A 24,650-nucleotide genomic window follows, 5' to 3' on the forward strand; every position below is an offset into this window, starting at 1 on the left:
CAGAGAATAGGACGCAGTTTTGCATTTCTACTTCTAGATACGCTTGGGGCTTTCACACGAAAAAGCAAATGCAACCATCTAAACAGAACTTAAGTGGCAGAAGGACCCACAGCCCCACGCCCCCGACGACTCACCCCAGGTAGGGCAGGACCACGAGGCTGGTGATGAGGACGATGATGCGCAGCAAGGAGCTGGGGGCCAGGACAAAGGTCTTCTTCAGGGTCATCAGCCACCCGGTGAGATGAGCCCTCACAGTGACTGAGGGGAGAGCAAAGGGCTCGTCAGCAACGACCTGCTTCTCGGGTCCTCAGCCTGTAGTTTCTAGCCCCTGGGCAGCACACCAGGGTCCTTGGGCTGCAGGCTGGGACCCAGGCCCTGCTGCTGCTGCCCTGGGCATCACCTTGTCTTCCTGCCAGGTTCCTGGTCTCTGCATCAGGGCCCGGGCAGCCCGTCCCTACCTCGGCTCCTGCCCCATCACAGCCCTGAGCGTCCAGACAACGAGTGGCTGCAGGCAGCTCCCTCCTCCATAGTGACTGCCCCTGGGACAGTCCTGTCCACTCCTGCCTCAAGCTCGGACCCTTCCTCTCTCGAAGAAAAAATTCAGAGAGAAGAGATGGCTGCCAGTGATCAAACCTGATTCTGAGGGAGGAGCAAACCTGGACCAAAAGCCCAGAGACAAGGTGTTGGGGAAGAAAGGGGCTTCTCTGTCCGCATTCCTTATTTCCTCAGCCGTCCTCGACCGCGGAAACCTCAGTCACTGCCCTCCTCCTGCCCCTGTCAGGTCCCTGTCGTTCTGACAGGTGGGTGTGTCACAGACACCTCGCCCCGTCTCCCCATCCAGACGGGAACTGCGGGAGGGCGGGGCACCCAGCCTGGACGCCATGGAGGGCTCCAGCAACACGTGTGAACTGCTGCCTGAATTTGGTTTTGGAGGAAAACAGCTGTCAGCAAGAAGTGCCCTGATGTCTGACCTCAAACTGGAGGGCGTTTAAGGAAGTGCTTACTCCTGGAGTAAAACCTCGTGTCCAGGGAGGAAGCCATTAGGAGGAAGACCTGCTGTCCTCCTGGTCTAACCAAGTGCCCTGCCAGCCCAGGGTGGAGGGCTGTATTTAAGAGGCTCAAACACACACTTCGGTTTGGGCAAGGGCAAAGGTGAGGGCGCACAGGTAGAATGCTAATCCGGTTGGCCCATACCCTGCAGGTTGCACAGACAGGTGGAAGCTGGACCCGTCTGGAAGCCCTTAGGATGACAGGTGAGGCGGAGTCTCCTGGACCTCCAGCCCCTCCTCCAGGCAACACTGTGAGGGCAGCACCTCTAGGTGGCGTCGCCTTCCAAAGCTTGGCTCCCCAGGGTCCTGCCTCCCCTGCACCCCTGATCCTCCATCCCTCCATGTCTGCCACAGCGGAGAAGGTGACACCCGAGGGACCCAGCCTCCAGGAGTGCTTGGCCCCTAAGCAGGGCAGCTTGTGCAATTCAGGGACAACTGGGGCTGGCGGGCCCACAGGGCTGGCCGAGCTCCATGGCCCGTTTCTTCACCTCACTGTGGCTCTCGGTAGATTTTGGCTTCTCGGCTCACTGACTGGGGTGGAATTTCTGGGCAATAACATTTTTAACAGGAAACAACATGCACTTGGTACAGAATTTGAAAGGGAATATAGCACAAAGGTCTTCCTCCCAGGCCTGGCTCCCCGGGGCCCTTGTCCTGCTTCCCAGCGGCAAGCACTGGTGAGTTACCTCTAGAAAAGGTATGCAGACAGGCAGGCACTTACCCTGAACATAGCACACCCAGGCATACATGACGGGTGGTACATGCTACAGACAGGGCAGCATACTAAGCAACCGCTCTGCAGCCCGCTTTACTCATTTCCTAAAGCACGACCTCCTTCCTTATGGCACACCTCACACTACTCTGCCGGTTTGCGAATTTTCCAACTGGCTTCCGCTTTGGCTGTGGGCTTCTCCTCTCTGGCCACATGCCCGCTGGCCTCAGCTCTGCCCCCAGATGCTTGTCTCCAGCAGCCCCTCTCTTTCCCTGTATGGATCCAGGTTTTATAGGCTACTCCCCTCACCCCATTTTATTCCTGAAGTTAACATACCTACAAGTCGACTTCTGAATGTACAGCTCTAAGGCTTTTGACACAGGCCTAGACTCCTGTCCCCACCACCATCAGGTGCGTGGCAGTTCTTTGCCCCTGAACTCCTCACGCTATCTCTGGGGGTCTGCTTTCTTTTTCCCGTGTTTGCAACCGCTCTCCTTTAAGAAACCGATGATTCCTGGAGGCGTCGTGTTCTGAACTTTCATCCTACTGGGCCACGTCTCCGCATCTTTCCAGTCCACTGTGAAGATTTACGGTTTTGTTTGGGACACGATTGCAAACACTTCCAAAGAAAGAAGACTGAGCCAGGAGGGCAGGGCGGGGGTGTGGGGGGGGAGGGGGCGCGGTAAGGAGGAACTTGTCTTTCGTTTGCTTTTGCTTTACCTGGGACGGGGAAGAAGGAGAAGATCCTCAAAGGAATGACGCAGAGCTCTGCGAAGGCGAAGTCCACGCCGATGATGTCTATCAGAATCTTCTCGGACACGTTGGGGGTCCAGAACATCACAAAGCAGAGCTGGGGGGGGGGGGGAGGGGGAAGCCAGGTTGTGAGGAAAAGGCATCAACGAGTGGAATGAGAAAGCCAGGCAGTCTAATATGCGGAGGAGCTCAGAGAGAGGGTGACCTGCCCAAGCAGGAGGCTGGCATACCGGTCCTCAGGCTGCCATCACCCTGCCCTGTTCCCACCGCTGGCACAGGCCCAGGCCCACCTGCCACGTCTGCCCCACAGGGGCCCGGGCAGCGGGGCAGATGGGGACGCACTGAGTGGGGAAGCGGGCCACTGAGCGGGGCCAGTGGGCTCCCACGGAAGGCTTAGCTGGACTGCTAACCAGCTCAGTCCGTTCAGGGGGAACATGTCTATTAACACAATTTTACAGCTTTCACCCAATAATGAAAAGTGCCCTGGAAGCATCTGGATGCATGCAGCACGCCTGAATCAGCACGGCCGGCCGAGACGGAAACAGCGATGCTGAGATTAACCACAGGCCCGGAAGCCTGCAAGGTCTAGTTCAGAGAATGAGAGACCACAGCCATGAAGTGGGGAACTCTGGACACGGAACCCCTTTGAGAAAGTGGGAACTGAAATGGGCGGGGGAAAGGTGGAGTGAAAAATCCCACCAGTTCCCAAATAATTCTCTCCCTTCCTGACGGTGCAAGAGAGCGATTCTTCTCTAAAACGAAAATGAATACGTTAGAAGGTGAATGACAGTCGTGCAAAAACAGAACACTGACATTTTAGACTATCACACCCTTTAGGCTTTGGGTAAATTAGGGTTCCTGGAATTAGGCTGGTCCTGTTTACTGTGTCATGTTGAAATATTAAAAAATAAATACGCCCTAACCAGTTTGGCTCAGTGGATAGAGCGTCGGCCTTCGGACTCAAGGGTCCCCTGTTCGATTCCGGTCAAGGGCATGTACCTTGGTTGTGGGCACATCCCCAGTGGGGAGTGTGCAGGAGGCAGCTGATCAATATTTCTCTCTCATCGATGTTTCTAACTCTCTATCCCTCTCCCTTCCTCTCTGTAAAATCAATAAAATATATTTAAAAAAAAAATACCTGGGAGAATCTAGTATATGTTTCACTTGCTAACTGCAATGGAGCTTTAATTCTGCCATATCTTTTTCAGCATCTGGGAGGAATAAATATCCCAGGGGTTTTCCAAAATGACATCATTTAACCCTATTGCCTGCTGCCCCTACTTACAGCCCATCTCTGACATGAAGGAAAAAATACTTCCTCAGATGTGGCAACTCGGAGCTCAGAGGCTTTGTCACCCTGTGCCCTGGACAAGTGGCCTTGTCATCGTTTCCCCACGGCAAAGCCTGAAACAGTGAGGTATCGCTCACGCCTACCGCTCAGGTATGGCGACAATTTCATGTCGCAACTTCAAAATGGCACTGAGCAGGGCAGTGGGAACTATCCGGACTCGATCTGTGCCTCAGGACCCACGAAGAGTAAGCCACCCTGCATTTCTTCCGTGGTTGGAGGACCACACTCTGCTAAAAATGAGAGCTTGCAGGACAATCACTGTAATGCCGTGTGTATTCCGTAGCCGGCAATGACCTGAACGTGAGGCGATGTCTCCTGTTGCAATCTCTCTGCTTTGCAAAATCACTGCACAATGGCCTTTCAGTTACAGCACCTGAGGGGAAGGGAGGGGGCCATTGCATGTCAGAGAGAAGGGTGCGGCCAGCGTCTGTGGCAAAGCCAGGCGATTCCCCTCTCTGGGCTCTCTGCATGGGTGATGGGCACCCCAAGGCGTTTGGAAGACCTCGGAGTCCAGTGGGAAGACAGGACCATAGTGAGCACACCCACATCACTCGAGACATTTACAAAAATACCCAGTAACCTGGGCGGGTGACCACAGCGGCCCCGGAGAACAGAATGTGAAGGTCTGATGGGTCCCTAACAGAGCTTCCCAGGAGGGTGGTTTCGACATTCCATTTCTAAAATGCCACAGTGTGATTCAACGTGGCACCACTGAACCACTCTCTTCTGTCTGGTACCTATCTGTGCCCAGAGTGCCCTGAACGCCCCTATCAGGCCACATGCTCCTGAGGCGCCTCTTCGGAGCTGTCCGCCACACCTATAAGGCTGGGCCTCCTAGCCGAGCCCGGTCAGCCTGGGGCTCGAGCAATCACAGGTCATTACTGAAAGCGAAGGAATGCTATGGGTAATGGATCGAAGCTTCCTTTCTTTTTCTTCCGGAAGTCTCTGAATTTGACCCTTTGCCTTTGCCATGCTTCCAGATGAAAATGCTCCTTGCCTGCCAGTAAGTCCCTAAAAACATGACTATTTCTTGCATTGCCCAGAGAGGAATATCTGCAACAGAGCAATAGGTCCGGCGCTGGTTAAAAGCGGCAGTTCCTCTCTGCAGGTCAGCGTTCCCTCAGGAACGTGTGGAGCCCCAGCTAACAACCAGACCAAAGGTAACCAGTCGGTTTCAGAAAACAGGAAGCTGTAGAAGTGAACCTAACAATGAATATTTCAGGAAAGTGTCATTCGAATGAGTTCACCCAGAGGAGGCTTGGCTCAGAACATGCCCTCCCAGTTGACCATGACATGCTGTGTTCCTCAAATATTTGCAGAGCCTAACGACATTGACTTTTCCAAACCAGGAAAACAAACCTAATAAACTCCTGACAATGAACGTGATTTGTTCCTTAGAGCAGCTGCAGGGCTGGCTTTTCTGCTGCAGAGCTTGCTGTCAATATTATCTTATTAGGAAGCAGCCAGCTGCATAGAACCACCCACTCAGTGCCCAGATCTTGGTTTTTCTATTTATTTTTCAATAGAAGGAACCAGTGCTGCCTGGAGAAATGGCTCATTCTAGATCTGCCTGGAATAATATGTCAAAGGACACAAGAGCCCAGCAGGAAGCATTCCCCATGGGCAAAGCTGTAACAATTTCAGCAACAAAATAAATACTATAGTACTGAATACAGAATACACAATAAATACCCACGAGTCAATCTATATATATAAAAGCCCAGTGACCGAACGGCAGAACGACCAGAATGATCAGTCAACCAGTTGCTATGATGCGCACTGACCACCAGGGGGCAGACGCTCAACGCAGGAGCTGCCCCTTGATGGTCAGTGCGCTCCCACAGTGGGAGTGCCACTTGGTTGACTGGGATGAGCAGTGCTCCCACAGTGGGAGCAGCCGCTCAGAGGGTGGGTCCATAGCTGCTCGACTGACCAGGATGAGCAGCACTCCCATATCGGGCCGATCCCTGCAGGCCACGCCCCCCCATCCCTGGTGCATGGGATTCAGTGTATGAATCCCATGCACCAGGCCTCTAATATTGATATAAATAAGCAAATAGGGTCAGATCTCTGGCCCAGAATTTTATCTAATTCATGTAGATACTCCCTTCCCAGAGAGGTGAAGCATACCTATTCTTCCCATCCAGAAGTGTGGGCTGACCATAGCAACTCCCCTCCAAGGAGAACTCGGCTTGGAAAGGGGAAAAGAGTGCCTTTACAGTGGAGAGACCTGGCAAACATGACCTCGGGAGGTGGTCAAGGTGAACATCAGCAGTGATGAGTCATGTTGATGGCACGTGCTCCTGATAAGATGTGATGAGACTCGCACTTGACCCAGGTGATCTTCCTCCCCAAATCCAAAGCCCCTCTAACCACGAGAAAAACCTCTGACAAACCCGAGTTGAGGCACATTTACACAAAACCTAAGCGGCATTCCTTGAAACTGGGAACGCCTCAAAAACAAGCCAAGTCTGCGGAACTCACACACCAGGGGGGGCTAAGGAGACAAGATGACAAGGGCTGTGAGGGAAAAGCTAGTGAAACCTGAATCAACTGTGCAGGTCAGTTCACAGTCACGTATTCGTTCCTCAGTTGTGACAAATGAACCACAGCAAAGTGAGGGATGAAGGGTGTGTGGGAACTGTGTGCTAGTTTCACAACGTTTCTGTAAACCCAAGATAATTCTGAAATAAAAAGGTGATGAAGGAGAAGAAAGGAAGACAGGAGGAGACCTATGACCCAGCACCCTTTTATTTGACAGACGATGTGATTCCTTTTCTGAGGACCAGATACTGACCACGAAATTTTTACTTTGAACTTTGAAACATTTATTGGCATTTCAACATATATTCATCGCTCGTAAAGTGTAGTCCATTCCAGACACACCTCTGCCTTCATGATCACTGGCATCTCTTTTCTTTCATCACATTAGCCTCCGTGGAAACTAACCCCCGTTGGGCTGCAGCCCTTGTATTCACAGCCTTCCCGTGTGGTTTCTGGTTAGTGCATGTGCCATGGTCAGATTTCTAGTGATGGTCTGGTCGGGCAGATCAATGAGTAATTTAGTGAAATGTATGCTTAGAAGCAACCCGTTAAGCAGGCTTTACCTGTATGGAGTTGTCCCACATTGGAGGCAGCGTTTAACCTTTCATGTCTAAACCCCTGTAACGATGAACTAAGTGATGACTAAGTTTTACCGTAGATTAAGGTCCCCAAATAGGACTACAGTGTGCCTTAAGGAGGAAGCAAGTCCCAGCCCTTACAGAAATAACGCCCCATCTGACATGCTACAGTCTGAATCCACGTGACTAGACCCACAGAAGGGGGACCCTCCTCCCCCACAGAGTCTGTTTCTGACCCGCCCTGGGACAGTCTCAGATTCTCTCCCAAGAATGTGGGATTCGAAGAAGCCAGTTGTCTCCATCAGCATTTGATGAAGGGAGAGGGCTCCAGCCCACAAGGGAACATTGCCAAGAGCTCTGGTTTCGACACAGTTCCAGAGCAAACCAGAGCTCCCTGCACTCCCGCCATTACCCTGAATAATCAGGATTAGTACCCAGTCAGAGAGTCTTGTCCCCTGCAGTTAGAAGAAGTGAAATGTATGCAGCTGTTATGAATTAAAGTAGCTGGCACTGGGCATCGTTTTTATTTGGAGCCTTTACTTAGTAAGAAAAGTTCAACAACTGTTTGATTGGGTTTAAGTCTCCACCGCCTAAACCTGAGGTTAACCCTCAACAATACCACATACAAAGAGGTGGTTACAGCCTGGCTTGGGGCTGCAAGATGGTGAGTCAGTGGATTTACATTCTGGTGCCAGCTCCTTAGCCCTCGGATGACCAGATCACCAGCATGTCTGTGGCCCTGTGACCCCCACAGATGCTTCTCCCCGCCAGGGGCACAGTGAGTGGGACCAGCCGGTCTTACTATCATTACTGTAAAAGGTTTCCTGGTTCCGGAATAAAATGCTACTAGTGAGCTGTCTGTAGGTGGTGAGATTAGGATTGATTTTATTTTCCTCTTTGGACTTTCCCCTGTTTTCCACAAAGAGCATGAGCATGTGTTCCTTTTTTTTTAACCACAAAAAAACGCATTTTAAAATAACAGGGGCCCCTGCATCTGTCCATCTTAATAAGTATTTAGGACAGGGATGTGCAAAGTCCTGACTCAGAGGGAGGGCTGACAGCTGGGTTTCACAGACAGTGTCTTGGGACACTGTGCCTGGTGTCACTCCACACAAGGCACACTAATTTGATTTCCCCATGGATGGAGGGGCCTGAACAAGGCAGGACACTGCCAGATATCACACACGCCTACCTTGCTCGAGTTTTGAGAGAGAGAGAGAGAGAGAGCTGATGTACACCCCAGGACTGCCATTTGGCCTTTGATTCTTAGCATCAACTTGCACTGGCTGCACATAGGTGGCAGGGGGGTGGGTGGGTGGGAAGGTTCATCAGCATTTTGTGGGTCCTGGTTATGACTCCAGCGTTTGGTCCCAGAGAGATGGGAATCATGGGAGGTGGCAGGTGCAGGAGATGTGATGCTTGCCATTTTGACTGACAGTCTGGGTGAGGATAGACTATGGGGGTGGGGGCGCAGGGCAGAAGCAGGAAGTCCCGCCAGGGGGCTACTGTAACATAAGGGAGAGGGCCTGGGGCAGGCGTGGGCAAACTACGGCCCGCGGGCCGGATCCGGCCCGTTTGAAATGAATAAAACTATTCAAAAAAAAGACCGTACCCTTTTATGTAATGATGTTTACTTTGAATTTATATTAGTTCACACAAACACTCCATCCATGCTTTTGTTCCGGCCCTCCGGTCCAGTTTAAGAACCCATTGTGGCCCTGAAGTAAAAAAGTTTGCCCACCCCTGGCCTGGGGTCATCAGGAGGTGGGGAATGGTGGAATTGGAGGGATCTGCACTTAGTGTTAACAGGATGTGCTGAGGGACCCGTGTGGGGTATGAAGAGAGTGAGTGAGTAAGTGTTTCTCTGTCTTCAGGGTGGATGCTTGGCTGCCCTTTGGGGACCCTCCGGCCTGTCCTGTCCATGATTTCTCACTCTCACGTGCTGACCGCCAGCTGAACTAGATGGGGTCCCTCCCTAGAGCCCTCCTAAGGCTAACAGCGAGCCCATGAGAAGTCACCACATCCCCCTTGATGACACGGCATTCCATTAGGATGACTCTTAGAACCAGGGGAGTCCCAATTCTGAAGAAAACAATATGACATTTTACTAGAGTGCAAATCCCTGAAGTCTACATAACGTGTGAAAAGGCCAATGAGCCCACTTTCTGGGGAGGAGAATGATAGAGGGTCAGGGAGTGAGCCTGTCCTGATGGCCAGAGAAAGGGGGCTATTGCCCTGCAGAGCTGACCATGCTCTGAGGGGGCTGGGCAACAAGCCAGGTGGGTGGGCAGGAAAACCGCAGCACAGCACAGGAGAACATCACAGGTAGGGAGCACTTTCTGAGGAAGGATCATTAGTATTATTATAATACTAGAGGCCCGGTGCACGGATTTGTGCCCTTTGAAAGGAAATTAATTAGAAGGTGGCCAGTGGGGTGGGACTGGGTGAGACGGGCTGGACACACCCTGGAGCCCACCTCTCACAGTCCCTCTCTGGCCGGCCACACCCGGGGCGGTGCTGGGGCTCGAAGGGCGTCTGCAAAGTGAGTGGGGTGCCTCTGGCAGGTGGGGTCCCTCAGCCTGGCCTGCGGGGATTGGGCCAAAGCTGACAGCCCGACATCCCCTGAGGGGTCCCGGAGTGTGAGAGGGCACTCTGCAAAGTTGCTGTCACTCGGCAGCTCCTGCATTGAGCGTCTGCCCCCTGGTGGTCAGTGTGCATCATACCTACCACCCGGTCAGCCGGCTGGCTGGTTGCTTAGCCTTTTATATCTATATCTATATAAATATAATAATATATATTATAATGCATAATACATAATGCATATTGGATTACAATATATACTATTATTGCAATAGTATACAGAGAGGAGATGCAGGGGACTTTCTACGTAAGGTCAGGCAGGTAAAATTTTTATGGGGCTGAAACAGATGGAGTAAACTCCGTCGACTACTAAGAAAAACACAGCTTTGTTTTCGGTGAAAGCAGGGAGCTTGGGTAAGCGCTTGACACAGTGTTTTCGTGGTACTTAGTATTCTGCATGTGGCTTGTTGACCATCATAACCACCGTTACACATCCATCTGGAATAGCTTCATAGGGGAGTTGGCGAAACCACTATTATAGCACATCTAATGGTAAAAAGTTAACATTTTCAGATGTCATTTTAAAATCAGTCATTTTTAAAGAATATGAAAGCGCAATCACCCCAACTGCCATTTAGATTTAATAAAACCGCCAAACAGGCACACTTGGTCAGAGCACTGTGCTCCTTTCTGGCCTAAGCCGCACAATTCTTAGGAAGGCCAAAACACACTTCCAGCAGCAGGGGGCGCCATGCACCAAGCCTGCAGTGGGCGCTCCAGCTGTCAAACCTCTGCCCATTCCATCCATTTGCAGAATGTTTAATTCTTTCCTATTCTTACTCCGATTTGTAGAATATTTAGAAGGTTCCAATCCAGCTTCTGTTTAGCCTTTACTTTTTCTTTGACTGTTAACAGAAACCGGAACTTGCCGGGGGGTGGGGGGTGGGGGTGGGGGCGGGGAGGTGGTGTTCAATGGGTCTAGAGTTCCAATTCTGCAGGAGGAAAGAGCTCCTCAGATGGACGGCGGCTGGCGGCGACAGCGGCACAACAATGTGAACGTACTGCCCGCACACCTAGAAATGGCCCAGGTGCCAAGTTTTAAGTCAGGTGCATTTTATCACAATTAAAACTACTTTTAAAAAATTGGAGCCTGCTCATCACATCACGGCGTGCTCCTCCACTTGCTAACTGTTTTAGGACTGCACTGTGGATCTGTACTGCCTTTTTATCACCAGGGCTTAGGTAGAGTTTTGGGGACCATTCTTAATTGCTTTACTCTCCTCTGAGTTCCCCTGAACAAACCAGTCAACCCCTCAAATCTGCGATAATGATGACTTAAAAAGTGAATGCCGGGCTACTAAAGTGTGAAGGGGGTGCAGAGGGCCTGTGGGAAGGAGGGGACTCATCCATGATCACACACCAAGAACTTTCCATTGGTGATTTCATTTAACCCTCATAAAATCCTGGGAGAGAGGCAGGATTTTTTACTCCTTTACCAAAGGGGTCACCAGGGCCTAGAAGGGCTGTGTGACTTGGCCCAGGGCACCACGTTGGGAAAGGGTGGGGCCAGGATTTCCACCCGGCCTTGGGGACTAGAAGCCTTGCTCCCTCCATGTATCTGGGATGTCTAAAGCTGCCCACAGGGCCCAGCGGTCCACACGATGCTCCCAGAGGCGCCAGATGAGAGGGTTTCAATTCAGCTGATTTACCTTTGGTCCTTTCTATCCTTCCCCCAATGCACAAGAGAGTCATTTTCTGCCGGATCCTGGGAACAATGAGAAGGCAGTCTCGGGGCGCGGGGGTGGGGCCGCCGCCCGGCAGAAACAAAGCCTCAAACAGGCCGTCCTTGTTGGAGACACAGGGTCGGCGTGGCACCACGGCCACAGCCGGAATGAGGCCTGTGGTGTCCCTGCCCCACGGCTGAGTGACAGCTCATGGGTGAGGTCAGCAGCAGGAAGCTGAGGCTGGGTCCCTGTGCCAGTGGGAACAGCATAGCGGTGTTTTAGGATGAGCTGAACCTCAGGGAAGGGGATTATCTCAGTAAGTCACAGAGAGAGCCTGCCTGCCTCCTTCTCTGATGGCCGCCTTTTGCTTTCCTCCCCTGCTGGCCTGGGCCCTCAGGCCTAAGACTCTGAAGTTCTGGAACTAAAATGTTTTAAGTCCTCCTGGCCTCCAGGGCCCTGGCAGGCAAGGTGTGACCAGGCCATCCACTGTGTTGTCTGCGAATCACCTCCTCTCCTTCCAGCAACCTCCAACCTAATCCCCCAGACAAGGCTGATCTCGGGAAGCTGGGGGCCCACGGATATAGCCTGATGGCCCAGGAGGAGATGCCGCTCACGTGGGGACAGCGACCATGTCCTCAGCCAGGCCCTGCAGGGAGAGGGGTCAGGAGGGCAGAGTTTGGGGCTCACTCATAGGGAGGAACAGGGGCTCCCACCAAGGAGCCTGTGGAGGAAGAATCAGAAAGAGAAAAGGAAAGCCAGCCGAGGACAGTGTCACACACGGCAAGGCATGAGCACGGATGGAGGAGTGGGCTGCATCAGACCCCAAACGTGAGAACCGGACGGGGCCCCTGCAGCTGGGCAATGAGACAGTGAGGCCCTCGGTGAGCTCTGTAAGGAGATAGGAGATGGGCAAAAACACCAACTAAAGGAGCGACCTCAGAAGGAAGGAGGGGAGAAATGTGCTAGTAGTCTGCCTGTGGAAAAAGAGATGGTTTTTATGTTTCCTTTAATTTTCTTAAAGGTTGGGAGCCTTAAATATATTTAAAGCAGTGAGTTGGGAGAGGCTGAAACTGGAGAGGGAGGGAGAAACGGAGGCAGTGCCCGAGCAGAAAGGAGGGGTGGAGCAATGCAGGTGAATATGCACCGAGGTGCCTTCAAACTCGGGGTGCATGTCCACGGCGGGTCATGAATACATACACAGAGAGTGCGGGGCTGCTGGGCTCCCGGACATCCGATTACCTGCAAATGTGTCCCATCAGGGGGCCTTCCCTGACCATCTTGTTGGGCATCTTACTCACTCTCTTTTCTTTCACTTAATTTTCTCCTGAGCACCTGTGACTCTTGGTTTCAAGCTCCATAATGGCCACCCCAAAAGATATATTCATCCCCAGTCCCCAGCACAAGTATTCATTACTTTATATGGTAACGGGTGTGATTAAGTTCAGGGTCTTGAAATAAGATTAGCTGGGATTGTGTGGGTGGGTTGAAATACCATCACAAATGTCCTTGTGTAAGATCCAGGCAAAGGAAGGTTTGATGCAGACACAGACAGGAAGAGGGGATGTGAAGACAGGCAGAGATGGGAGTCACGGAGTCAGTCACGTGGCCAAGGAATGCAAGCAGCCACCAGAGCTGGAGGCAAGAGACAGATTCTTCTCTAAAAGTCACTGGACGGAGTGTGACTGCTGACACCTTCATTTTGGCTCCATGACCTAAACTGACCTCTGGGCTGCAGAACTGTGAGAGAATAAATTTGCTGTTTTAAGCCATCAGCTTTGTGGTACTTTGTCACAGCAGCCACAGGAAACTAATACACTCCACCGTGCATGCTTATTGCCTGTCTTCTCTCTGAGATTATAAATTCCGTGAGAAAAGAGCCTGTGGCCTGGCTGGCGTGGCTCCATGGTTGAACATCAGTCTATGAACCAGGAGGTCACAATGGGATTCCCCAGGCTTGGCCCCCAGTCGGGGGCAAGCAGGAGGCAGCTGGTCAAAGACATCAATGATGAGAGAGAATCATTGAAGGGAGAGGGAGAGATAGAAACATCAATGACGAGAGAGAAGAAATCTCTCCCTCTCCCTTCCTCTCTGAAATCAATTAAAATAATAAAAATGAAAAGAGCCTGTGGCCTGGCTGGCGTGGCTCCATGGCTGAGCATCAGTCTATGAACCAGGAGGTCACGATGGGATTCCCCAGGCTTGGTCCCCGGTCGGGGGCAAGAAGGAAGCAGCTGGTCAAAGACATCAATGATGAGAGAGAATCATTGAAGGGAGAGGGAGAGAGAGAAACATCAATGATGGGAGAGAATAAATCTCTCCCTCTCCCTTCCTCTCTGAAATTAGTTAAAACAATAAGTTAATAAAAAAGAAAAAAGCCAGTGGATCTCTTTCACTGTGGTGGTCCCAGAGCCCGGGGCATCGCAGGGGCTCAGGCATGTGTAGAATGACTTCCGGAATAAATACGTATGTGTTCTTTCTCTGGAGAGCTGTGCCTGTAAACAGGGAACCCCTCAGCACCATCTATCTCTTTGAAAGTGTCTGTTCCACAGCCCCAGGCGTTGATAATCACATCTTAATGCATACACGTGTGGCTTATAATCTCCCTTTGCTGGCATTTCTAATTTGGTTGGTGTGTACAGATCTATGGGATGTCTAAGCCAGAAGCCTAAATACATCACTTTCTCTCTTTCAGCTCTCACTGCAGCTTGTGGGGAACCGACAATTCAAATTAGCAAGACAACCGACCACTGGAGTGGGCACTGTCTGCTCCTGGGACTGGAGGCTACAGGCAGGAAGGTGTGATGGGACATCCAGAGCCTTCCCAGGCCTCAGGGAGGAAAATGTTATTCATTGGCACCCATTCTACCAAGAGCCACCGGGGCTGGAGGCAGGGGCCAGATTCTGACCCTCACGCGGAATGCCCTGGCTCTGGGAATGTTAGGCGACAGCGCCCGCTCTTTGCTGACACCAAGCCTGGCGCTATGTGAGCTGTGGATTCTTTTTAAAGTCTTAAAAGATGGGTCTTCTTATTCCCCCGGTGGCAGCGAGGGAGGCCGAGGCTGGTATGTTTAAGTGACCTTCCCAGAGCCACCCAGCTGGTGGGCGATGGAGCCAAGGCTTGAACCCAGGCCCTGGGGCTTCAAGGGCCACATCCATAAGCCCTGTGCTATGTGGCCCCGAATTCAAGCTTAAGCTAAATCCCTCTTTTTTGGCCCTTTCTTCTCAACCCTTTAAAATAAAAGAGGGGAGTCAGATGCCACAAGAGTCCCAGGGGCATGCAGGGCATCAGTTCAGAGGCACCGGCTTGGCGGGTGCACCATGGCTTTCTAGAAACGTCTTTTTTTTTTTTTTTTTTTTGTAAAGGCCAATTCATTCTTCAAACCACATGGTTAAGTGCCACCTCTCAGAGACAGACAGGCTCTTGCAAACCTCCTGGCACCTGGTTAAAGGTGAGTAGGTTTTCTCGGCACTATTGTTCTCTCAGCATCACATCCTGGTTCTCCGAACCTTGTTCAGCCTAAAGACAGAAGCAGGTCCGAGAAGACCCCCAGAACAATCTTGTGGCACAACTCGTATTGATTTCTCTGTGCCGGAACCAGTGGGCCATCTGACCCAGAGCTGGAAATGCAGTAACAAACTCATTAGGGTAAAAATAAGAAATGTTTTCAGCAAAGGCCCTAGGTCACTCTGCAAACAGCAACTTTACTTTGCAGGTCACTTTCGTAGTTTGTCAGCCAGGAGGAATTACCTCTGTGGGACCAGGTGGCTTTTTGATTGTTTTCCTTAGTTCCTGGGCCTAATGGTTTCTGGCTTCATTAAACACACAAAATGACCACTTAGCATGCTAACTGGGTGTCTGTGTCCTTGTCACGCTCATTTAACACAATACCTGATGGACCTTCCTCTACTGGGTGTTTCTTGATGTATTTGAGAACATTTACAAAAACTCTTTGGAGGTGTTTGACTTGGGCTTTGCTGACTCCCCGCATGCTGGCCTGATGTCAGTCAATAGGATATGGAGAGCTTCAGGCCACCAGGAGCGTGCTCGTGGTCAGAGCCTCACGCACATGGGGGTGTGAGCAGGTGCCGAGATCGGAAACCGAGACGCCACGAGCACCACAGCGTGTCTGGCCCCCGACTCATACTGTGATTACTGTCAGGAGGCCTGGGCCCTACACGCTGTAATGTGCCTAGACTGCTTCTGTCTTTAAGCTGAGACGAATACAAATGATTAAAAAAAAAAAAAGCCATAGAGAGTAATAAAATAAAATTCCTGGATGTCTCTGAGTCAATCCCCATTGTTACTTTGCCATTTTCGTGCACAACAGTTTGTGACTGCCAGATACCAAACCCTTCCCTGAAAATTGGTAACTGTTTTGGCTTTTCAGTATTAACAGTGAGTGGATTCTGCAAGGGCCTGGCTGAGGTACATTGCGTTATTTGACTAATGGAAAGCAGAATAAAACCAAAAAAGCAAAGTAACTTAAATCTAGCACAAATACTTCTAGTGGATGCTATGATGCCAATTACACCGCCCCCCACAAAGCCATTCGCAAAGATATAATTCAGCATCTAAGTGTGGGCACAGGGCTGTACCACGCGAAAAACATGTCTAAGCAAATCTTCCACTCAGACTACTACATGGAGAATATGGAAATAAAATAAAAGAGGTGTCTTACAGAATCACGAAATGGAGGATTTAAAAAGAAAATAAGTCAGTTGAATAGTTATGTCTGGTTAATCAATCCATGTGACCATAAATGACAAGATCCCTTTCTTTCAGAAACATCAGTGTATGAGTTTGCTAGAGCTGCTGCAACAAGCACCACAAAACAGGGGTTTGGAACCACAGCAAAAGGCAGTATTGCCTCACAGTTGTGAGGTGTGGGCAGGGCCATGCTCCCTCTGCAGTTGCCACGGAAGGATCTGTTCCAGGCATCTCCTGCCTTCTGGCAGCAGAACTCCAGTCTTCCCATGGCTTTTGTGTGCATGTCTGTGTCCACATGCCCCCGCCTATAAGAACCCCAGGCACACTGGGTGAGGGGCCCCCTAACCCACCAGGACCTCACCTTAATCCTATTTCCAAACGAGGCCACATTCTGAGGTACTGGGAGTTAGGACTTCAACATAGGAATTTTTGGTGAACACAATTCACCCCAAACAAATCAGAGTAGAAGATTCACGTTTGAGTGCCAATTCACACTTTCCCTTTTTATCACCCATTGACATCAAAAAGCAAAGCTCACAAAGATCCAGAGTAAAAACGTATTTTAACTTTTTTTTAAAAAAAGAGAACCAGAGCCTTAGGTAGTAACAGTCACTAGCCTCAGACCTTGTACCCTAGTGTGGGAAGCAATGTAATTTATGGCATACTAGCAGACTCACCTACCTCTCGGCCTTAAGAGACAGCAACACACACACACACACACATACCACCACCACCACCACCACCACCACCACCATCACCATCACCATCACCATCACCATCACCATCACCATCACCATCTCCATCACCAGCATCACCAGCATCACCAGCACCACCAGCACCACCTGCTCATGTGGTTCAGAGGAAGGGGGTGGGGCGTGAAGAATGAGCCTACAAAGCTGGCTTCTAGCTGGTGTACGGACAAGTCACTCAACCTCCCTGAGTCATTTCCTTTCCTAAAATATGATGGGTCATCTCCAAGTCCCTTTCCAAGAGAGGATTCTGAGTCTCTAATTTCTTGGTGAAAATCTACCCTCAGGTACTTCTAGTTACAGAAGGTAGCATTAGAATAACTACATTAAAAAAAAACCTCTACATGGGAAACCAAAACATGTTTCTAGATCTTAGATAGTGGTCATTTCAAAATAAACTTGTACTTGATTTAGAAGTACAGATTATTGCCTGTGAGCTGAAGGAGAGATAAAATATCCTCAAATCCAATCTGGTCAAGTTCTCCCTTGGACTCACTGTAGCGGAGGGAAGATGGTTAAATGGAGCAAAAGGAGACAGATGAGGAGAGCCAGCAACAACCCAGAGCTTCCAGCTTTCTATGCGAAAGGGGTCCAAGTCACAGAACCTGGCATCCCAACCAACTTGACGTGTGACTCCCAGTCATTTAACCCGTCTCCCAACGCTGAGGCCTGTTCCTGCAACAGAAACCTTCTCTGTTTTTCCTAAATGACTCTTAAACAGATTCAAGGTTGTTCTGTGTTTTGCTAATATTTTAGGGAATTAGGGAAAAACTTGCACACCATAGAGAGAAATAATGAACACAGGGGAGCCGGGTTGCACGGGGTAACCTGTCCTGACTCGCACAGGCATGCTACCAGAAATTCCTCGGGTCAGGTGGCACTGGAATATATTTCTGACACCCCACCAGTTTCATGAGAGACAAATAGGTGGCAGGGGCTGGGTTAGAGTGACAGGCAGCTGAGGACAGACACAAGGTCATCAGCTGTTAGAGGTGTTATGTGATGGGCTCTTTGTCCCATGTTGCCCTTGTTATAATCTACTCAGGTGTTGGATCAATGAATCCAATATTAAGCTGTGGATTTTTAAAAAATCCATTAAAGGTTTAAAACATACATAGGGCTTGATTTTAAAGGAGCACTGCCAGGACTCATCCAGCTAAACAGTTCTCGTGATGACGGTAAGAAGGGCTACAGTTATTGTGTCCCTGTCACCAGCGGAACCCAATCCCTCTTACTGCCTTAGGTCCCGCTATCAGTCACTGTTGCTGAGAACTGCACCCACACAGGCATTTCAGCAAGATCCTCATATTGTACTAGAAAAAAGGGGAATTTCTACAGGACTTGACAGGCAATGCGGACCACCACCACGACAAAGGGAGACCAAGAGTTCAAAAGACCAGTACTTCCTTTGATCCTCTTCTTGTCTCCATCCAAAAGGCACAGTCTACCATGTAAGCTTGTTTATAAATGGTGCGTGTGCTCTGTTGATAAGTGTTATAAACAACCTTAAATTATATACCCTGTGCTGCGGATTACAGTGCGTGTACGTGTTTTCTCCATGTTTTTGAGCATTAGCTTCTACATCCGAACTGCCATGGGGAGCTGATAAAGGAAGGACGCGTGCTGTTTAAGGCTGTGCCAGCGGCACAGTGCGAGGGGCACCGGCTCACAGCTGTGCCTGGGAGACGGCACAGAGAGTGGGATGCTGTAGGTGCTCCATCGGTACGTGTTGCATGGAGAATAAATAAATATGCGACATCAGCATCAACGTAATTAGGAAAGGAACTTTCACTGGGGAAATCAAATTTATCACCAGTTAAGTTTGGAAAAGGGACAGGGATGGTAATACAGTTGACTCCGGATGTTCAGAAATGGGCTGGAAATTATTCAGCAAGACAAGAGTCTGATTAAAATGAAAGGCAATGTCCGCCTTCCTTCAGCATGTAACAAGTCCCAAGAAACACCATGACCCTTTGTTCCTGGACTCAATGGTTTCCTCAAATAACAATCGCTCGTAAAATGTTTTGAAGAGGTTGTTAATTAACCTAGCATAACATCGCATTTGGGGATACACGACATCGACATCTCCTTTTAATATAATCGTTTCTCCTTTTCCAAAAACATGGTGAGGGAGGGGGGGTGTCTCTCCTTACCGTGAGCGACAGGGCCATGCACACGAACGTGAACCTCTTGATGTGGGCCGCCGTGACCGTGCTGCTCGTGCTCACCAGTTTATTGCTGGGGTTGTTCTAGGGGGAGAAAGGACAGTGGTGACTGGACTCATCCTCGACTGACCGCACGTGCACCTTTAAAAAGCATCTCACCCTAGCCGGTTCGGCTCAGTGGGTAGAGCATCTGCCTTGGAACTGAAGGGTCCCGGGTTTGATTCCGGTCAAGGGCACACACCTCGGTTGCAGGCTCCTCCCCAGCCCAGGCCCTGGTCGGGGCTTGTGTAGGAGGCAACCAATCATGTGTTTTTCTCACATTGACATTTCCCTCTGTTTTTTTCCCTCTCTCTTCCATTCCTTCTAAAAATCAATGGAAAAATATCCTCGGGTGAAACTAAAAAAAAAAAAAAAAGCATCTCATTTGTGTTCTTTGTGATGAGTTTAAACCACAGGTGGGGAACATCGGCCCAAGGGCCAGATAGGGCCTGTGAAATCATTTAATCTGGCCCTGCCAAGGCGTTAGGGGTGAGTTAATAAAATGTTTGACCAAATATAGCAGGCTAATTTTTAAGTTGATAACTTTGTATGGCCCGCAAATGATATAAATATCCAAATGGCCTTTGGCAGGAAAAAGGTTCCCTATCCCTGGTCTAAAGTATAGATTTCAAGTGACAGCTTGGAAGATGGCTGTCACTTTGAGTCTCTCCCTCAGACAGCTGTCAGGTTTCTGGATGTGAACAGCATCCAGAGAGAGTTCTACACTGAACAGTGGCCAGTACCCTCCCTTTGATGCTGGGTGCCCACCTAGCCAGTCCAGGGCCTTGTGTGCCCTCTCCTGGCCGCTGTGGGCACCTCCCTGAATGCCATGGCCCTGCTCTGTGATCTTCGGGCCCTTCCTCCCCACCAGCCGGAATCTAAGATGGAGTGACCATCAAGGCCCTGCTTGCCCTGACCCAGACTCCCTTTCCCGCCGTGACTTTTCAACCCGAATCCCAAAGGGAACCGCTTGCTCTTCCCCTCACCCACTTGGTGTTTCCAGGCTTTTGTACTTTTGTTCCTCCTCCTCTCGTTGGATCTTCTGATGATCAAAAACACCCCTTTATTCAAGGCTCATCATCCTCACAGCCTACTGGTTCCTTAAAGCCTCTCTGATCGTTCCCCTCCAAACTGCCTCTGCGCCTTCCTGCAGTGTAGACCCTGAAGCCAGGGCTGGCATCCTAGCCTGTACTTGGGGCTCGCGTCAAAGCCCCGTGCGGGGCGGGCTCGCTCTCTGAGATAAAGAACTGTGTTTCTCACCCATCTCTTTAGCTCTTGCAACTCAACACAATCTACCCCAAGCACAAAAAGTGCTCAACAGCCTTTGTGACATTGAATTTTAAGCAAATAACGCAGATGGCTCCGCTGTTTTCTTACACATCCCTGAATCTGAGCCTTGCTGAGGCCACCCCAGTGCCACTGCTCAGCGTGCCATTACCCAGTCCAAGTGCGTGCCTGGCCCTCTCCTGTGGAAACCAGCAGAGCAGAACAATTCCCTACTCGTTGTGGATCCAATTAGTCCCAGAGCAGACTAACGAAAACATACTCCGCATCCCACCCAAAGAGAGACACACAGCGGAGATACCACAGGTCCAACTGGAAAGGAACTGTTGATGTTTCCCCGACTTCAGAGGCCAAAGCAATCTCTCCAATCCCTTCCTCTCGCAGATGCAGCCAGCACAAACGCTGGATGAGCTGACATGGCCTTATTTCCAGTCTCTGATGCATATCTGCTGCTATGGCCAAGTGCAGGCCACAGTGGTAGGACATCTGTCCATCTCCACCCGCCCCAGGGATCTGTGTGAGTGGTGCCCGGGTGGGCCGAGCAAGAAGGCAGCCTCGCTGTAAGGAATTAAGCACAGGTCGCCCGAGGTGACAGTGACATGCCATGGCTCCTTCAGGGACACTTTTATTTTTAAAATAGCAACTACTTCTGCAAGTACAGTTAGAATAAACTAGCACGTATCACTAGATTGGCATCTGCGCTTTGTGTTGTTTGTCCAATCTGCTCAGAAACATGCTCTTTCGCTGATGAGAACTGAACATTAGAGAGAACGTGTGCAAGTGGAAAACTAGTTCAATGTTGAGCTAGCACCCTCAGAAGTTATGCGAGAAATCTTAAATCTCTGATTCTGCAACCCACAACGAGGCTAAGGATTTCAACTGTCAGTGTGGCGAATTCTGGAAGTCCACACAGAGGTCCTAAGATTTGGGTGAATAGATGCATTCACAGGAATGGCCGGAGCAGCCCAGCAGAATGCCTGGAAACAATGGGTGGGGTTTCTAAAGGGCTCTGAGTAAGTAACTCCAGCTTCTGGCTAGAGGTACGCTCGTTAAAGGAATTGTCTCACAGCGCCAGCCTCTGTGATCACGCATAAAACAATGTTGTTCTTGGATGCGCCTAGCGAAACTGTACAGTGCTGTATTGTTAAGTTTTATTATTTCAAGGGAGTCAAAAACAATTTCAGATGAGACTTTCATGGCCAGGAGGTTCTAATGCTTCAATACCTGCTGCGCTCATCAAGTTTTATTATATAATCTTGTTCTCCTAGAGCCAGAGATTTAGCAAGAAGACTTAAACCCATTTTGGTTTTCCAGGATTTGCTTGTATACACATGTTCCTTGAAATGAAAACAATGATTTCTATCAGTAGACTGGATGAAACCCACTCAAACACGGGCTGCCCACCTTCTCCGGCAAGTGCCTCGTGCCTCTGAAGTCTGCGCTCAGAGGCCTGGGAGGCAGAAATCAAATGCATTTTTTCTAAGAGATGCTCTGCATCCCGAGGTTGCAAAGAATGTTTGCAATAGGTGGACGGTCCAATTGATGGTCTCCTGGGGAAACTCCACACCCGGTAAAGCGTTCTGGGTACCACAGCTGCTCTATCTCCCGTGAGGCTGTGTGGTGGCAATCCCAGGAGTGTTTTGAGGTGAGTTGCTATTCATGGGTGATTGTGGGTGTGGGAATAAGGGCGGGTGATCCACTGGAGACCCCCGGGCAAAGAGGCTCCTCTCCTTGCCTCCCAGAGCTTTTGTTGGGATAAGATAAAATCATATTGGTGATCACTTGGTAAGGTATACAAATATCTAATCACTAGGATGCACACCTGGAACTTCTTATAATGTTGTATGTCAACTTTAGTTGAAAAGTAAATGGAAAAAAGATAAAATGACGTTGGCAATGGCTCTGAACTAGTTCTATAGGAACTCAAGGCCAAATAGTTGCTATTAAGAGTACCGGGAGCAGTTGGGTGCTTCTTCCCCGTTTTTTATTTTAAAACGTTGCACACTATCTTTTTTGGGGTCTGTTTTTTGGGACATTTGTTTTAGGATAAAAGGCTACTAGTTTTAGGTTCAATTAATTAAGCCTGATGACACAGACATTTCCAGGATGTTCCTGACCCAGCCAAAGGCCACATGACCAGAGGGTTATGTGCTCCCTGGGCTGTGTCAGCAGCAGCAGGGGATAGAGCTGCTGTCAACAGCTTTCAGCTGCAACAAGCTGCTGCATCCAGACCCACGAGGACCCACTCCCACTGCAGAGACCACTCCAGCGTGCATGGACCCCGCACACCGAAGACTTCTGTAAACTTCTGAGCTCAAGCACACACTTCCTGTCTGTACCTTCACAACTGCTACGAAGTTAGTGTTAGTTTAACAAAACAAGCAAACAAAAAAACCCAACAAAAAACCCCCCCACAGAAACAAAATCCAAAGTATTAATTTTTTTTGAGAGTATATTTTCCCTTTTGCAAACACATAATTTCTCAGTAGATTAACCCAAACGTGACCATCATTTTGGAGCGGTATTATAGGCTCAGCATCAAGGTAAGCTTGAGTTTACCTCTGTTATTTTCTGAGGGAAATATTCCACAATTACCTTCGTCCTCCCCAATATCACATTAGCCTTCCCAAGGGAGGAGAGATTGGCCAACATCGAAGTGCTCCTCGCCAGAGATGCCTGTCTATCAAATGCTAATTTACAGAGCATGTTTCAGACGCCACACCGCACAGGTTCTCACCTTGTCAAAAGCAGGGTAGACAGCACGGATTTCCGTCAACCAACCATATGGCATGTGACCCACGGGATATGTGGCTGTCAAAATCGCCACTGCCTGCAAGAGGAAGAGCCAGCAGAGTTAGCGTTGGGCATTGGCGGAGAGCATCTCCAGTTGTGGCCATCTGCATGCGGCAAAGCAAGCTGCCTCAGTGTGGCCACCGCTGACAAGTCACTCCACACTGGGTGACAGGCATCGGCCTACCCCAGGGTGGCCTGGGAGGGGCAGGTGCTCCACTGTGTCCCTGGGGGTGGCACGAGCTGGCCCCGGGAGAGCACCTGGGACCAGGAGCATGGGTCTTGTTTTACACGAGTCCAACAAGAAACAGGTCCAAGTCCAGATTGCTGGCTCGAGAAGCCAGTTCAACCCAAGTCCAGACTCCAAAATCTTTGCTCTCCCCAGAGAGCCAAACCAAACCCTCTAGTCCAGCCCAATTCTTCAATCTCCAATTGTGATCTGAGCCCTCGCTGCTCTCTGGTGGCCTTCGCTCAGGATCCACTCTCCGCCTCCACCCTGTCCTTCAGGGCAACTGATGGCACGTGTTGGTTGGTGGCTTTACTTATTCTCTCCTTCTGACTCAACTCCCTTCCAATCTGTGCGGGCAGCATAGCCTGGTGTTTAGTTTTAATTTAAGAAAACTACGTAACTATTGCTTACAGGAAGTCAAACATGTTCTTCCATGAAAGCGGGTTTCTTTCCTTCTGTGAATGACAAGGAAGGAAATGAAAACAAAATATCTAACCCGACACCGTGGCAGAGTCCGACCCTCTCGCTGGCTAGCAAAGGAGGAGTGCAGGCTCCCTCAATTTTAATTGACGTAACAGCCACGCCAGAAACACGAGGGGCGTCCCCAGCAGGCTGAAGAAACTGTGGTGGGGACTGGTACCATGCAAGAAACACGAGCGTGGAATTAGGAGGGCCTGGATTCAAACCTCCACTTCCTCACCTGCCAGCTGTGTGCTCACCTGCCAGGCCTCCCTTCCCGCTCCTCCAGCAGAACCAGGAGAATAACAACATCCATCCCACAGGGTTATGGGGAGCCAACGAAATGTGCATAAGTAGATGATAAATAGATGTCCATTCTGTACCCCATGGGCCATGCCTCTATGCCACGGAGGTCAATTGAAAAAGGGCTCTAATAAATAAATTAGTTGCCTTATTTATTGCAAGGGGAGGATGGAATTCTAGCACACAGGTGATGGGGTCACCTTCTCTTTACTGGGCAACCTAGACTGCTGTATTTAAGTAACACAGCTGCTGTGTGTCAGAAGCCACCCAAGATGATATGACTCAATACACAAAATCCAGAACAAACTGAGGCGAGAGAAAGGGTTCTGCTTGTGATTTATGTGCTTCCCTTTCCAAGCCGCCAGGAGCGGCTTCCCAGCACATGGAAACTGGCAGGAGACCCCAGGCTGGAGACACGCTGACAGCGCTGTCAGGGCGCAGTGTAAACAGGAGGCCCAAGGAGCAGCCACTGGCCTTCCTGAAGGGTCGGCCGTTCAGAGACAGGCTTGGTTCTCCAGAGGCAGCGGCGGCGGCGGAAACTAATGAAGTCATTTTATTTGTTCATACCATCCTTGGAAGATGGAAAAAATGATTCAACTCTTTCTTTGGAGTGTAGCTGCCAGTTTCCAGGTA

At 50.1% G+C, this 24,650-nt stretch overlaps 1 protein-coding gene across 1 annotated transcript in view; it reads right to left on the reverse strand.

The window, feature by feature from the left end:
* Positions 1-24,650, reverse strand: part of ANKH (ANKH inorganic pyrophosphate transport regulator) — a 116,469-nt gene that overhangs the window by 2,503 nt on the left and 89,316 nt on the right. The window contains exons 7-10 of the mRNA XM_081089812.1: positions 22,974-23,066; positions 18,902-18,997; positions 2,482-2,611; positions 135-258 (exon numbers count right to left, since the gene is read on the reverse strand). Coding sequence (XP_080945938.1) covers positions 135-258; positions 2,482-2,611; positions 18,902-18,997; positions 22,974-23,066 — 443 coding nt within the window. The remainder of the gene's footprint in view (positions 1-134; positions 259-2,481; positions 2,612-18,901; positions 18,998-22,973; positions 23,067-24,650) is intronic.

Source organism: Myotis nattereri, assembly GCF_964212035.1.
Source record: "Myotis nattereri genome assembly, chromosome: 4".
NCBI classification, from domain to species: Eukaryota; Metazoa; Chordata; class Mammalia; order Chiroptera; family Vespertilionidae; genus Myotis; species Myotis nattereri.